A 15153-nucleotide genomic window follows, 5' to 3' on the forward strand; every position below is an offset into this window, starting at 1 on the left:
AATTTGCCGTACTTCAAAGAATATGAGTTAAATGTTTAAATATAAAGCATTTATGCTAGATTAAAAATTATTTGTAAAACTTGGGTTGGTGAATAATGTGCGGACATACATTACCGCTCCCTTCTTAACCATTTTTTATCGAATCATTAACGAAAAACGGATTTCATCTCCAAAAACGCCTTAGATTAAACTAGAAAGATTGCTAATAAAACAATAACGGGATTAACATAGAACAGGCCATTAATTTTTTTTTTGTTGTGAGCGACATTTACACTTGAAAATCCCATAGAAATTTACAATGATAAATTCGATGCTACCAGAATCTATGCGTATTAGATAGATCGGTTAACAACTTTTTTTAAACTAAAATTAAAATGGATAATAAATTCATCAAAAGTTAGAAATGTTATTATTTCACATCGGAAACAGTGGTTAAAAACTGTTGAACAATAAGTTGAAAAGCTCACAGTTCAATGGAAAACCATAAGATTCCATAACTACGCTGACACCACCAGAACGTTGGACGTTGATCACTCTTGTTTACAAAGAAATTGCTGAAATTTTTTGGAAAAAAACTCTAGGAACAACTGTCTGAAGACCAAGTTTCGATCTTCTGTAGAGTAGTTTTACATTGTTCTTAGCATGCTGTGAAAGTTTTTGGCAAAAATTTGTTGTGGATTTTAGAGAACATAGCAGCATGTGGGGGATAAATTATAGTCTGCTTCATCCTTCTATGCAAATGTCAATGACCCCCATTTTTCTTTCGCTCTGTGGATTTTGAAACAGCGACCAATGTAAGGAAGAAGATTTGTGACCGCCCCGTGACCTGTGATTTTTGAAAAATTTGTAAAAAATGATCACTGACCCAAAAATAATTGTGCGAGAAAATTCTGAAATTTGGAACAAATTTTGCTGTGGTCATTTTTTTATTTAACTGGCTCCGCTTTAGGAGTGTTTACGCCATTTGGAACAAATTGAAAACTCTATGAATTCCAATGATTTGGCGCCCCAAACAAACCAAAATAGTTGTTAGCGTGATTAGCTGGCTCCTTCTCGGAAAAACGAAGTCAACTAATCTGTGGACGGTGTTTGCGGAATTTATACCTTGCTAAAATTTGACACGTTTTCGCCCAGCCCCCAAAAACAAACACACAAACACAATTCAACAACCAATAAAAAAGAGAAAAAAGCTATCCTGGGGCTTGTCTGTGTCTGCAGCCAAACTCAGCTGCCGAAAATATTAGAATTCTTCAAACAAAAATATCTTATATACAAGTTAGTTCTGTGTGAATCAGAGTTAAAAATATAAAAAAGGCTTAAAATATAATGTCAGTATCAAAAATATTTTTTGCAACGCAAATCAATTGACAAAAGGACGCAACTGATTCCAGAGCGCAGAGTAAAATCGTTGTAACGAATGATAACGAAACAGGTGTAGCGGAGCTAACGACCTAAATGACCTTAGAACTTAATTTTAGCGCTTAACCAGATTCAATTTGGAGTTCTCCTGATACAGTGAATAAGTACAACAAAGTTCAATTTATAGAAATCAGAGTTGTTGAAACCACATATAAAAACATCGGTTGGGGGGGGGGGGGCTGAAAAAAATCTACTGGACTAATTCCAAATCAACTTCTGTCTACTTTTGCATCAAAAACAATTTCAGTAAACAAAAACGAAACACCACGGAGGGAGTTTTTTGAGCAGAATCAGCATTCTTTTAAACAAGACAGACAATTTTTTTGAGCGCTGATAGCAACCAAAATGCTTAGAACGCCCCAAATTCAATAATTATCAGTATGCTTCTGATTTCAACAGATAGCTGACAGCCAAAAGAAAATACACCCTGTAGAATTGGAGCCAGAAGTGCCTTAAAACGTCTCAAATCAAGCGTATCAATTCACTGAAGAAAAGTATTGAAACAGTTCACCCTTTTTCAAAATTCAAGGCTGCTGGTTTATACAACAATGACGGTCAAATAACCGCAATTTGGTAATGTTCACCTGTGCCTCATCGTCAACTCTTCCTGTCAGGTGGATATTTCCAAAACAAATGTTTATATTGAGAGTTCCATAAAATCTTGAAAAAATTGCTACCTTTGCTAGCCTGGGTAAGATCATCACTGACGGTCACAGTGGATAGGCAGGCACAAACCAAATTAATATTAGGTTGCATTTCATCCAGTGTACTTGGTGTTTTTTAATTTTGCTCACCCCCCAAAAAACACACAAACGCACTTCACTAGCCAATGAAACAGAGTCATCAGCCATTCAGGAGCTTGTCTGTGTCTGCAGATAAACTCAGCACCTAAAAATATTGGAAGTCTTCAAATCAAACTGTAACGGCTGCTCTCCTATCAAAGTCAAGGAAAACTTTACACCGCCCAGTTCGTTTCAGCGGTTTCAAATCTGTCCGGATATTGTGTTTTTGCAGTTAACTTTTGTGAACTGTATTATCCGCTATACTGTAGAACGCCGTTGCATTACTTGATATTCAATAATATCAAATAACTGCTTGTTCAGATTTGCCGAATAAAAAATAACTTTGCTTCAACTAAGCAAAAGATCAAAATTTCAAATAACCAAATAGTCTCAAATTAGAAGTTTTTCGATGATATCTCCTTAACCACAAATACTAGTGAGATAAAATTTCACTGGTTTATAAACGTTAGGTAGGCCTATTATCTGATTGTAAGAACGAACAACGCTCGGTAAACTGCGTTGGTGGGGCTACCTTTTATATTTTATACCCAATCTTAATACATGGGCGAAATACAAAGTTTTGTATATCTTTGTAACCAAGTTCTCAGATCTACCGATCAAGAAACTGGAATCAGCCTAGGCAACTGGTAAATGAATGAAACAAGAACGAACAGTTTATCTGCTCTGTAACTCTACTTATTAGAACTTTGTTCCGCAATGTGAAAATTTGAGAATTTCAAAGTCAATTCTATTTTCAATAAGTCAGAGTAAAGTTAGGCTGTACAATCACTAATTTGATCTACAGAAACAAGACACGATAGCAAGTAATTTACCGCTCAAGAAAGTGTGCTTCAATACGCACTGTATGTCAGTTTAATATGACCAAAATTGTAAATTTCTTCTGATTTTTGGTAGTTTTTCAAGCTCCTTTTATGACGCTAGTCACGTGGATTTACATGTCAAATTCAACTGTTGATTGGTTGTAGATAAAAATGTCGACAGAATGTGAACACTTTTCCATAACGTCACTTTTTTCAGTGTAAGTTTGATGTCATGGGAAACTTGTTAACCATGTAGAAGTTTTGTCGAATATTCTGTATCAATAACAGGTTGATTCGCAATCCAATCACAAAGAATCTGATGCAGTACTGTTAATTCGTAGTATTGTTTTGCTGGTGGTTGAGTTAGTTCGAATTTGAGTTATAGTTTAACTTCATGAATGACGATTGTGTACTAATAATAGTTGCTAAATATAAATGTTGAAGAAATTGCACAAATCCGTTTGGCATCGATAGAATGTAGCTTTAAATTTCGCTTCTCACGCTATTCTAGCTTTAATGCTTGAAATGACCTTGAAGCGCTATTCAATTTGGTCATTGAGTTAGTAAACTCAGCCGCCACATCGCCGGCCCTGTTTTCCATCGCGAAAACATCTTTTCCTGGTAGTACTGGGGCGAGCTTCACTACTGGTCTCTTGTACACACCGTCGTTCGTTTGAACTATAGCTGATCGAATCACACCGTCAGACCCATCGATGGTCTCCGTAACTCGACCTAGGTTGTAATATCCACGCTTATCGCTGTCTTCGATCAACCAAACGAGATCGCCTTTTTTTAGGATTTCGTTCGACGTAGGTCGCCATTTTTGCTGATTATTTAGAGTTGGCAGACATTCTTTCAGAAATCTGTCCCATATGAGATTCGCATAGGCTTGAGTTTTTCGAAAGAGCTTTCGATGATCAACGAAATCTTCCGCGCATGGTAGGTAGGGTAAACAGACGTTCTTGTTGCCAAGCAAGAAGTGATTGGGGGTCAATGCTTCTCAGTCATTAACATCTGAACTGACTGGAGTCAAAGGTCTCGCGTTCAACGTCTGCTCAACAATACACATCGTTGTTGAAAGAACGTCCTCTGTGACTGATCTGTTCCCCAACACTGCAAAGATTGCTTTCTTGCAACTTCTCACCAACCGCTCCCATACTCCTCCAAAGTGGGGTGCTGCGGGTGGGTTTAACTTCCATCTGATCCCTCGTTGAATTAGATGTTCTTCGATCCCTTCTTTGTTCTATGCCGCAACGTACTCTGCAAACTCTCTTTCAGCTCCAACAAAGTTTGTCCCGTTGTCGCTGATGATCGTATTCGGTTTGCCTCTTCGAGCAATAAATCTCATTATTGCATTGAGACAACTATCTATGTCCAACTTGGGTACAACTTCTATATGCACCGCTCTCATAGTTAGACAAGTAAAGAGACAACACCATCGCTTTTGGCTTCTGCGCCCAATCTTCACAATGAAAGGGCCAAAGTAGTCAACTCCAACATTTGTAAAGGCTGTTGAAACATCTAACCGCTCTTCGGGTAGATCTGCTATGACTGGTGCTATCGTTTGTGCTCTGCCTTTTCTGCAAGTAACACACTTGTTCTTGATTGATCTTAAAGCGTTCCGTATGCCTAGTATCCACATCTTCTGCTGAACAATGTTTCTTACATGCTCAGTGCCCTCGTGTTGATTGTCCTTGTGCTCGTTTCGCAAGAATAATTCAACCGCATGATGTTTCCAATGTAGCAAAATTGGATGCTTTGCATTGAAGTCCAACTGACTTTTGCCTATTCTGCCTTTGGCTCGAAAAAGTCCTTCTTCATCCAGGAAGGGGGAGAATTGTAGAATTTTGCTGACTTTTGGAATTTCCTTTTCAGCTTTGAGAGATTTCATCTCTTCACCAAACTGTTCTTTTTGTAGTAGCTTGAAGATTGTTGCTTTTGCTTTTGCTCTTTCTTCGATGCTGACTATAAGTGTTGCTGGTTTGTCTTTTTTCAATGCTCGCTGTACAAATGCCACTGTATTTACTAGTCTTTTGAAGTTACTGAATCGTTCCCACTGGATAACACTTTCTTCTCTTCAGCCTGTATCATGAATACTGATGAAGGTATATTCTCTTCATCTGATGCAAATATTAGGTTCACCTGCTCCGGCCATTCACCTTCTGGTCGTTTTAACCAGGCCAGCCCAGTGAGCCACTCACTTCTCTTGAGTTCTTCAATGTTGATTGCTCTGGTGCCAATGTCCGCTGGGTTGTTGATACCGCTGACATGTTTCCACTGTGAAACATCAGTTGTATCTAGTATCTCAGCCACTCGATTGGCCACAAACACTTGTTGCTTGCGATGGGAACTGTGTATACGCTGCAATACTGTAGTTGAGTCTGACCAAAAACTGCAACTGTTTATCTTCATTTCATGTTCCTTGACTATCTGTTCTTTCAACCTCACTGCCATGACTGCCGCTTGCAATTCCAATCGCGGTATTGAAAGATGCCTCATCGGTGCCACTCTGCATTTTCCAATGACAATGCTGAGTCAGCTGAGTATTCTTTTGGTTGTGAACGTATATAGGCCACTGCACACATCGTGTCTTCAGATGCGTCAGAAAACACATGAAGTTCGGTTTTATCCCTCTCTCTGTTGAAGTACCTTCTATCGATGCTTGTTTCAGCCACTATTGGAAGTTGTTCTTTCCATCTCAGGAATTCTTCTTCTTCTTCACTAGGCTTCACTTCGTTGTCCCAATGTTGTCCATTCTTAGTCCAGATGCTTTTCAGAAGTCGTCTCATATGAACACTGAACGGAGCAAACAATCTGTTCGGGTCGAATACTGAAGATACCAGTGAGAGAATCTTCCTCTGGGTTATAGATGCTTCAAATTCCTTGTTTGTACCTCTGCATACTTGAAGGCTATCATCAGTAACGGCCCATTGTAGTCCTAGCACTGAGGGTCCCTCCGTATTGGGTTCCAGTTCGACTTGCTTTGTGTTGCTGATTGACTTCAAGTCCTCTGGGATTGCTTCGGTAACTGCCTCGTTGTTGCTTGTCCGCTTCTTCAATTCAAATCCATGTCGTGAGAGAAGAGGTTGTAGTTGATTGAAGACTTCAATTGCTTCTTCAGAGGTTTCTACCGATTTAATGAAATCGTCCATGTAGAAGTTGTTTTGTATTGCCTTTGCTGCAATCGGATACTCTTTTTCGTTGTCCAGTCCCACTCGCTTGAGAGTATAATTTTTACAAGTTGGAGAACTCTTAGCTCCAAAAACATGACGCTGATATTCGTATATCTGAACAGGTTCGTTTGTTCTAGGACGCCATAAGAACCTCAAGCAACTTCTATCCTGTTCGGGAACTTGCACTTGTAGAAACATCGATTCGATGTCAGCTGTTAGGGCTATTGGTCCTTCACGGAATCTAAATATTGTTCCAATCAAACCATGTAGCAGATCAGGTCCTGCTAGTAGCTTATCATTTAGACATACTTCTTTGTACTTTGAGGCAGCATTGCAAACACGTCTTACTTTGCCAGGCTTGTTCGGGTTTAGCACTGGATGGTGTGGCAAATACCATTCGTTCCCGAAGGTGCCTTTCACTTCGGACTCGTCCAATATCTTTACGAATCCTTTTTCTACGTCAGTATCTATTGACTGTTGATACAAATTCTTCAGGTTTGGGTCTCTTTGAAATCTTCGCTCCAGTGAGTAAAGCTGACCCAAGGCTGAGCTGTAGTTGTTCGGTAGGTTTTGCTCTGGTTCACTCCACAGCATTCTCACTTCATACCGCTCGCCTGTGAACTTTGCCGTACTCTCTAGCATTTTTTGTGCCTGCAGTTCCTTCTTTGACTGACCGACGACAGTGATTTTGGAAGCATAGGTTTCTATGTCCCACCAGATTTGGATATTCTCAGCCACTTTCACATCTTCTGTGAAGTCGAAATGATAATCCTTTTGTCTTCTTTTGCCCGTCATGGGTCCACTGACTACCCATCCGAGCTCTGTTAGAACGGCGAAAGGTTCACTTCGTGTTCCTATCTTATAGTCCAATGGGCGTTGTAGCTCATAAGCATCTTGACCAAAGATGATGCCAACTTCCATCAAGTTGAAGCTTTTGTTGGGTAAAACACTCAAGTGGTTGAAGCTTTGCTTCAGCTTGATGTAGTTGTAGTTTGTGTTTCCCAAGGAGATTGACGGGTGTGCAAACGCTTCGATTGAATGCACCTTTGAATGTAGTCCCTTTATTTTGAGAGGAACCCTTTCTGTCTTCAGATCCTTCGTTCCGTGTATGCCAGCTATGTTGGGCGTCACACCGGTGCCTTGGGCCCGTAACTTCTCTTGCACACTTTGATCGATGAATGAAACCGTTGATCCACTCTCGAGGAAAGCATATGTGTTCAGCCTGTTGCCACCGCTCTGTATTGAGACAGGAACTATCTGAAGAAAGCTAGTAACTTCGTTATTCTGGTTGATTGTTGCTGCGCTTACGTTGACTGCATGATTGCCCTCGTCCATTTGGTTTTCTGAGTGTAGCAATCGGTTGTGCTTCTTGATGCATCCATTGATGCCGCACGCATTGACTTTACAATCTTGCCCAGACATCCGTAACATAAGCGTTGCTTTCTAACTGCTGCGTACCGATCATTCACACTCATGTTCCAGAATAGTGGACAGTTCCATAGTTTATGAGTGCCATCAGCTCGCGGACAGTGATCACTTTGCGTTTGCTTCGTTTCTTTCACGTTGGAACTTGCACTGAAGTTCGACGTTTTCGAGAACCGTTTGTCTCTATTTGTGCTTCTTCGGTCTTCTTCTCTTCGCTCTCCCTTGAAAGCTGAAAACCCTTCGTGCACGAATGCTATCATTGATAGCCATTTTTCAATTATAATCAGATCAGGCCAATCTTCATCTTTATCATCAACATAGAACCACCACTTCTCTTTGAGAACTTGGGGTAGTTGATCTACTGCCATATACAATGTCGAGCTTGATTGCAGATCACCAATCTGCTTGTTCTCTTTGAGCACATTCACAAAGTTCGAAACAATAACTGAGAAACTGATCAGACCTGTTAAGTCGTGTGGTTTCACCGGACTTGCTTTGCGAAGACTCTCCAGTTGTGCATCAATGATCACATGGGGCCTTCCAAATTTCCTCTCCAGAATGCTCCATGCAGCACTATAGAATTGTCCAGAATAGCCCATTCCAAAGATTGCTGACCTTGCCGTGCTTGTCAGTAGAGTCTTCAGATGGCTCATCTTCTCTGAGTCTGGTATTGGTCGTTGATCCACTGTAGCAATGAACATACTAGCCCACTCCGGCCATTCGAGAGGGTTTCCGTCGAAGTTGTTCAACTTCAGCTTTGGTAGGCTACTACTACCTGAATAGCCAGTGTTGTATCGTAATAGACCAGCTCTAGGGGAAACGTCTCGGTCTTCAACACTTGAGGATCGGTCTCGTGAACTGCGATATTGTGAGAAGCGACTATACCTGGTCACTTCAGGGGTTACTTCGAAGCGAGCTGTTGGTCGTTCTGGTGTTAGAAGGTTGTCGATCCTGCTGGCCCAGTCTGAGCCATCTTTCTCCTTTGGGGTCCAGTTGAAGGGATATTTGTCGCGAGCACCAGTTGATTGGGAACGAGCATCATCGTTCTCTAATGCTGTTCTCTTCACTTTGCGCTCTAGCTCACGCTCTTCCTCCAGCAGTTGATGCTTGGTTTCCAGTTCCCTCATTTGCATTTCCAGCTCTAGCCTCCTCCACTCAAACCGTGTTTGTTCGAGTCGCATCTTGGTTTCGAATTGGATATTGAATTTCTTCATCCTTTCCTCTCGCCTTTGCTTTGCTGAAGATGTTTCCGAAACATTCTCCGTCTCTTGGCCACTTGCTGTTGCTCCATTTTGCACTTTTTTAGCAGCTGGGCTGTCCGTTGGGTAGTTGTTATTGCTCTCGCTGTCGTTCACTGCTTGGGTTGCGTTGCTTTGCTCTGCATTCATTGGTTGCGTGCCTTTGCTTATATATGAAAGCCAATGATAGTCCAAACTTGCTTTGCGCTTCCTTGCTTGTTTCAGATGCTCTTCAACGAAACTAGCTTGGTAGGACACAAGCTTGTTTTGACGCTGCAGTTGTTTGGGTATTTCTTCCTCTAGAAGGTGAACAGTCTGTTGATAGAGGACCTTTAATTTGTTGGGTCGATCTGAATCTTCAATTATTTTGTAGCCAAGACTTCTTTTAGTGTTAACTTCTTCCACTAACTCTTGAAGCTTCTTATCGTACCTGTGAGCTGTTGATTGAAGCTCCTCACTGCTGGTTGTGCTTGACTTGCCTGGTTGCAGTTCGCTTTTGCTTTGTTGGTTTCCTTTGAGCAGGGTTCGCACTTCAATTTCTTTATTGAATTGCACTCTTCTGTTGGCCTCGCTGGCCTGTTGGTGTTGATTTGTTTGATTCTCTTTGAGGGGTGCCTTCGGCATTCTCTTCATCAGATTAGACAGCATTTTGCCTTCCACTGTCCGGGTCAGCGGACCAATTGTAACGGCTGCTCTCCTATCAAAGTCAAGGAAAACTTTACACCGCCCAGTTCGTTTCAGCGGTTTCAAATCTGTCCGGAAATTGTGTTTTTGCAGTTAACTTTTGTGAACTGTATTATCCGCTATACTGTAGAACGCCGTTGCATTACTTGATATTCAATAATATCAAATAACTGCTTGTTCAGATTTGCCGAATAAAAAATAACTTTGCTTCAACTAAGCAAAAGATCAAAATTTCAAATAACCAAATAGTCTCAAATTAGAAGTTTTTCGATGATATCTCCTTAACCACAAATACTAGTGAGATAAAATTTCACTGGTTTATAAACGTTAGGTAGGCCTATTATCTGATTGTAAGAACGAACAACGCTCGGTAAACTGCGTTGGTGGGGCTACCTTTTATATTTTATACCCAATCTTAATACATGGGCGAAATACAAAGTTTTGTATATCTTTGTAACCAAGTTCTCAGATCTACCGATCAAGAAACTGGAATCAGCCTAGGCAACTGGTAAATGAAAGAAACAAGAACGAACAGTTTATCTGCTCTGTAACTCTACTTATTAGAACTTTGTTCCGCAATGTGAAAATTTGAGAATTTCAAAGTCAATTCTATTTTCAATAAGTCAGAGTAAAGTTAGGCTGTACAATCATTAATTTGATCTACAGAAACAAGACACGATTACAAGTAATTTACCGCTCAAGAAAGTGTGCTTCAATACGCACTGTATGTCAGTTTAATATGACCAAAATTGAAAATTTCTTCTGATTTTTAGTAGTTTTTCAAGCTCCTTTTATGACGCTAGTCACGTGGATTTACATGTCAAATTCAACTGTTGATTGGTTGTTGATAATAATGTCGACAGAATGTGAACACTTTTCCATAACGTCACTTTCTCAGTGTAAATTTGATGTCATGGGAAATTTGTTAACCATGTAGAAGTTTTGTCGAATATTCTGTATCAATAACAGGTTGATTCGCAATCCAATCGCAAAGAATCTGATGCAATACTGTTAAGTCGTAGTATTGTTTTGCTGGTGGTTGAGTTAGTTCGAATTTGAGTTATAGTTTAACTTCATGAATGACGATTGTGTACTAATAATAGTTGCTAAATATAAATGTTGAAGAAATTGAACAAATCCGTTTGGCTTCGATAGAATGTAGCTTTAAATTTCGCTTCTCACGCTATTCTAGCTTTAATGGTTGAAATGACCTTGAAGCGCTATTCAATTTGGTCATTGAGTTAGTAAGCTCAGCCGCCACAAAAACATTGCTTATATACAATTAATTCAGTAAAAGTCAGAGTTAAATTATATTAAAAGCATAAAACATAATCTCAGAACCAAAAATGGTTTTTTTTGCAATACAAACCAATTTACAAGAGGACGAAATTGATCCCAGAGCGCACAGTGCAATCGCTGTAACAAATGGTAATAACACAGGTCTGACGCAAGTCTAACGCAGCAGATGAACTAAATGACGTTAGAAGTTAATGTTAGCGCTTTGCCAGGCCCAACATGGAATTCTCTGGATATAGCGAATAAACACAACTAAATTCCAATTACAGAAATCAGAGGCGATGAAGCCAAACATAATTGCATAGGTTGGGGGCTGAAAAGAACTACTGGACTAATTCCAAATCAATTTCTGTCTACTGGTGTATCCGAAACAATTTTGGTTAACTATAACGAAACGCCACGGAGTTTTCTGAACACATTCAGCGTTTTTTTTTCTAACGAGGCAGACAATTATTTTAGCGCTGATAACAACCAAGATGCTTACAACGCTCCAAATCCAATAATTATCAGTTTGCTTCTGATTTCAACAGATAGCTGACAGCCAAAATTTTAGCCTCAGATGCCCTAGCCCCGTTCAACAAGAAACCACACGCTGCATAATTGGAGCCAGAAGCGCCTCAGAACGTCTAAAATCAAGCCTATCAATTCCCGGAAGAAAAGTATTCAAACAGCCTAATCTTTTTCGAAATTCAAGGCTGCTGGATCAGCGAGACTGTGCACGGATCACGGACTATTTGAAATACTTCTACCACTGATTAGTCGGCTGGTCAAGATAGCCAGCAGTTTTTCCAATGAAGCAGCTCAAATCTATTGTAATGAACCCTTAACTGACCTATCCAAAAATCGCGTGTTGTTCGTCCTATAGATGTTGCGGGTATTTTAGGAACACTAATTTTGAAATGTTAAGTTATGGAAGCCAATTCTGAGGTTAGTGAGTAATTGGATACGCTTCATCTTTAAGTAAGAGTAAAAAGAAGAGCTAAAGTTATAGTTCACTAAACAAAAGTCTCGTACCACAAAATACTTGTGAAGTTTGTAAGGGGATTAAAAAGATTGACGCTAATGAGGAAGAAATTCTTGGGCCCGCTCTTGCTAGCTTACATTTTCTTGCCAGAGAGAAGTATGCAACTAGGAATGCAGAAAAAATCCAGCTTATCGGACAATCGGACCACCTCTTTGATTCAGTGTACTCTTGCTATTCAGAGTCCGCAGCTTAGAGCCCTGAAATAGTGTAATCCATGCATTTCAACACACCAACAGAGGATATAATTTACATTTTGGAAAAGTTTGATGAGATGCGTCAAGATTACTGGGAGCTATTATAAGTTATGATGCGTGGATACAAGACTCTTGCATGTTAGACTCAGAACTGCGAACGTCCAGCATACATCCAGCATCAGGCTCTGCCAAAAATTTTAAGTAGCTGTTATTTAAATTAGCTGAAAAGAGTCTAAAACAAGATGAACTCTTTCAAACCAATTTTGATCGGCTTGATGTACTCAACCTATATAGATTGATGTTTCCGGAAGCAGTTGTCGAGATATCCGTGTAACCCAAACTTTTAATTTTTTTTCAGTGGTATAAGTTAATTGTAATTTTGCACAATAATACAAAATCTGCGTGGTCTCCATTTTCAAATAATCTTGGTCTATATTGATCTAAAATTTAAATGTTTGCTGATTAATTCTTATTGCCAATCTTAAGGTTTTCTCCGATATCTGACGTTTCTTCCTCTCTCCCTCAGCCTTTTAACTCTCGTTTTTTAATTTCCTCGCGTTAATGAACTGCGCTCAAGTATCCTCCTGTTGGAAGACATTGCTTACGAAAATACTCCCCTCTCATCGGGTGAGTACAATAAAAATTCGGGCTTGTTTCTAATTCATCAAGAGATTGATTCAGCTCAACTCAAGCGTCTAGGAAAAGTTATCTTCACATTGCGTCCCACACAATCGGGTCGCTGATTATCAGACAGTTCAACTACTTGCTGTGTTCAACTACGGAGCTCGTGACAACAGCATATTAGCTGATCCTCGTATGATGACAACAGAAAGTGACTGAACTGCTCTGTCGAAGGCAATGGATTGTCCTACTGACTGATAATTTCTGCTATCAGCTAACAACGACATGCGCAGTAAGGCCTTCTTCAGAGTCCTCGACAGACCGCCCAAAACTTCAATTGCCAGCGGGACGAACAAAATTCCTTGTTGAGCACAACTATTTTCATACTGAGCATATTTTCGATCTTCAGCAGCTTCAATTGCATAGCCTGACTTCTCTGCCGCATGAGAAATAATGTTCGGTTGCAGAGAGGAAGTCACGGTTATGTCTAGAGCAGCAGATTGGCCAGATTTCCAACAAGGCAGATAGACGTCTCCTGGGCGTGAGTTGTTTTCCGCAATGAGATTGCGTTTTTCAATTACAGGAGACAAATTAGCTGCCGAACAGGCAGAAGCTATACGATCGCGAATTCTATCGTGCCTTGAAATCGCATCTCCCCTTCCATGGCAGGCAACTGCATGGTCACCAAACGTGTCCAATGTACCTGACTTACAATAAGGACATTTTCTTTCTTTGTCATAAACGGTTATCCTGAGCCTGTACCTGACACTGACTTGAAATTCTTTAGCCGAAAGGTGTAGACCCATAGCGTGAATTGGAGGCGCGGCGAGCCATGCTCCGGAATGAGGCAGGCATAGTGATTGGAGTCTTGCTTTTTCCCTAGTTGACGTTTGATTTCTTATTAGGTCAGCAAGTTTTTCTTTATCAAGTGCTTCTTGGATCTTCTTTTGCGTGTGCGAAAGTATATTGAACTGTTCCAGACTCTGGTGTAATTCTTTAAAAGTGTCACTTTCTGAGGGACGCCTACTTGTTATTTTGTTCACCAGCTCCTCTGAAGCTAAAATTGAGCCCACAAACGCACTTCTGTATTGCTCTTGTGACTGTCTCACCCCAAGTCCCGACAAACTGATAGGTAAGGAAGACTGTTTCCATGCGTCATCATCAATAATTGAGCCAACAATTTGATCCAACACTTCTCTTTGGCCGTCATCGAAACTTTTCAATACTTCGAGCATCTCGTTTGATGGAGTGTTAGTTCGTAAAGAGTATACTAGTTTCGGAGTTCCCAAACAGTAACGAAGGATACCCAATGCACATTGAGGATCGTTGAGGTGTGGTAAATTATCCAGCATAGATAAAATTTTTTGAACTCTCCTCTTCAAACAAGAAGCGACAAACTCTTTTGAAACAACTGCAGCACCCAGAATTTCAAAACCGTTTCCCAAATTCCTTTTTACTGCCTGATCAACGGAGGGTAAATCTTTAATTGACCACAGCTCACATTTGTCTTTTCTCAAGAAAAGGCCTCTCTCGGGGCCTTCATTGGCTAGGATTTCAAGCGTTTGTTTGATCTGATCTTCAGAACTAGCAATAAACCCATCATCTAAGTACCAAGTGTGCTGTACCACATCCGGAACTGAAGTCTTGATCTTCTGTATGATCGGCCATAACGTCAAGGAGAACAATAACGGTCCCAGCGGATCACCCTGCTGAACACCCGAATCACTTTGAATGATTGCATTGTTATAAAAGAGTGGTGTGTGCTGGGAGTAGCAAAAATTGGTGAACGCGGCAATTCCTGGAATAAATTCATAAGTTGCTTTAAATAAGTGTGATCGCTTGACTGAGTTAAAAGCGTTTTGGAAATCAATTTGAAGCACGCCTTCGTCCGTCTGAGCACTTACTATGTTATCATATGTAATTTTTGACGAATGAATGATTGCCTCTGCGCCTCCGCTAATGCCTACTCCCAATTGCAAACAATCAAATAGCTCAATTTCTTCTGATTTAGCTTCACTTGCCAAGCATTTTGCTATGAGGCGTCGCAACATTTTGCCAACTGCTATCGGACGCACCCCACCTTTCTTTTTGGATAAAGCCGTTAGCGAAGCGCAGCAGAGTGCTTTGGAAATAAAAACAGGAAAGAGACCCCTACTACCAAAGTTTACAAATTTTGTTATCGCTTTCAGTGCAAACTCGGACCGATCAGGTTCAGTGCAGTCTACTGCGTGCTGAAGATGTTCTGGAAACATCTTAGAGGGACCGGCTGCAGTGTGCTTGTTGAATGTCTTTAGTTGTTCTAAACTACGTTTTCACTAAATTGGAACGCATTGGATGCAGTATCGTCAGGTAAACTGACATCAGGTAACGGTTCTTTCGGATGTAACTTTTCCAGTGCTTTGAATGTAGCTTTGTTATCGGGTGCAAGACCTTCAGAAGCTAAAACTTTAGCAGCTCGGCCATATTGGCCTTGTAG

General features: G+C 40.4%; 1 protein-coding gene across 1 annotated transcript; it reads right to left on the minus strand.

Moving 5' to 3' along the window:
- Positions 1 to 12832: 12832 nt before the first annotated feature.
- LOC142341383 (uncharacterized) lies at positions 12833 to 14929 on the minus strand. The gene has a single exon (XM_075392312.1). The coding sequence runs from the start codon at positions 14927 to 14929 to the stop codon at positions 12833 to 12835; it is 2097 nt and encodes a 698-aa protein (XP_075248427.1).
- Positions 14930 to 15153: the final 224 nt, after the last annotated feature.

This window comes from Convolutriloba macropyga, chromosome 6, assembly GCF_964194025.1.
Source record: "Convolutriloba macropyga chromosome 6, txConMacr16.3, whole genome shotgun sequence".
NCBI lineage: Eukaryota > Metazoa > Xenacoelomorpha > Acoela > Convolutidae > Convolutriloba > Convolutriloba macropyga.

What these genes read in the sequence shown, in the direction of transcription:
- LOC142341383 (XM_075392312.1), bottom strand. Translation starts at nt 14,929, where the DNA reads ATGTTTCCAGAACATCTTCAGCACGCAGTAGACTGCACTGAACCTGAT.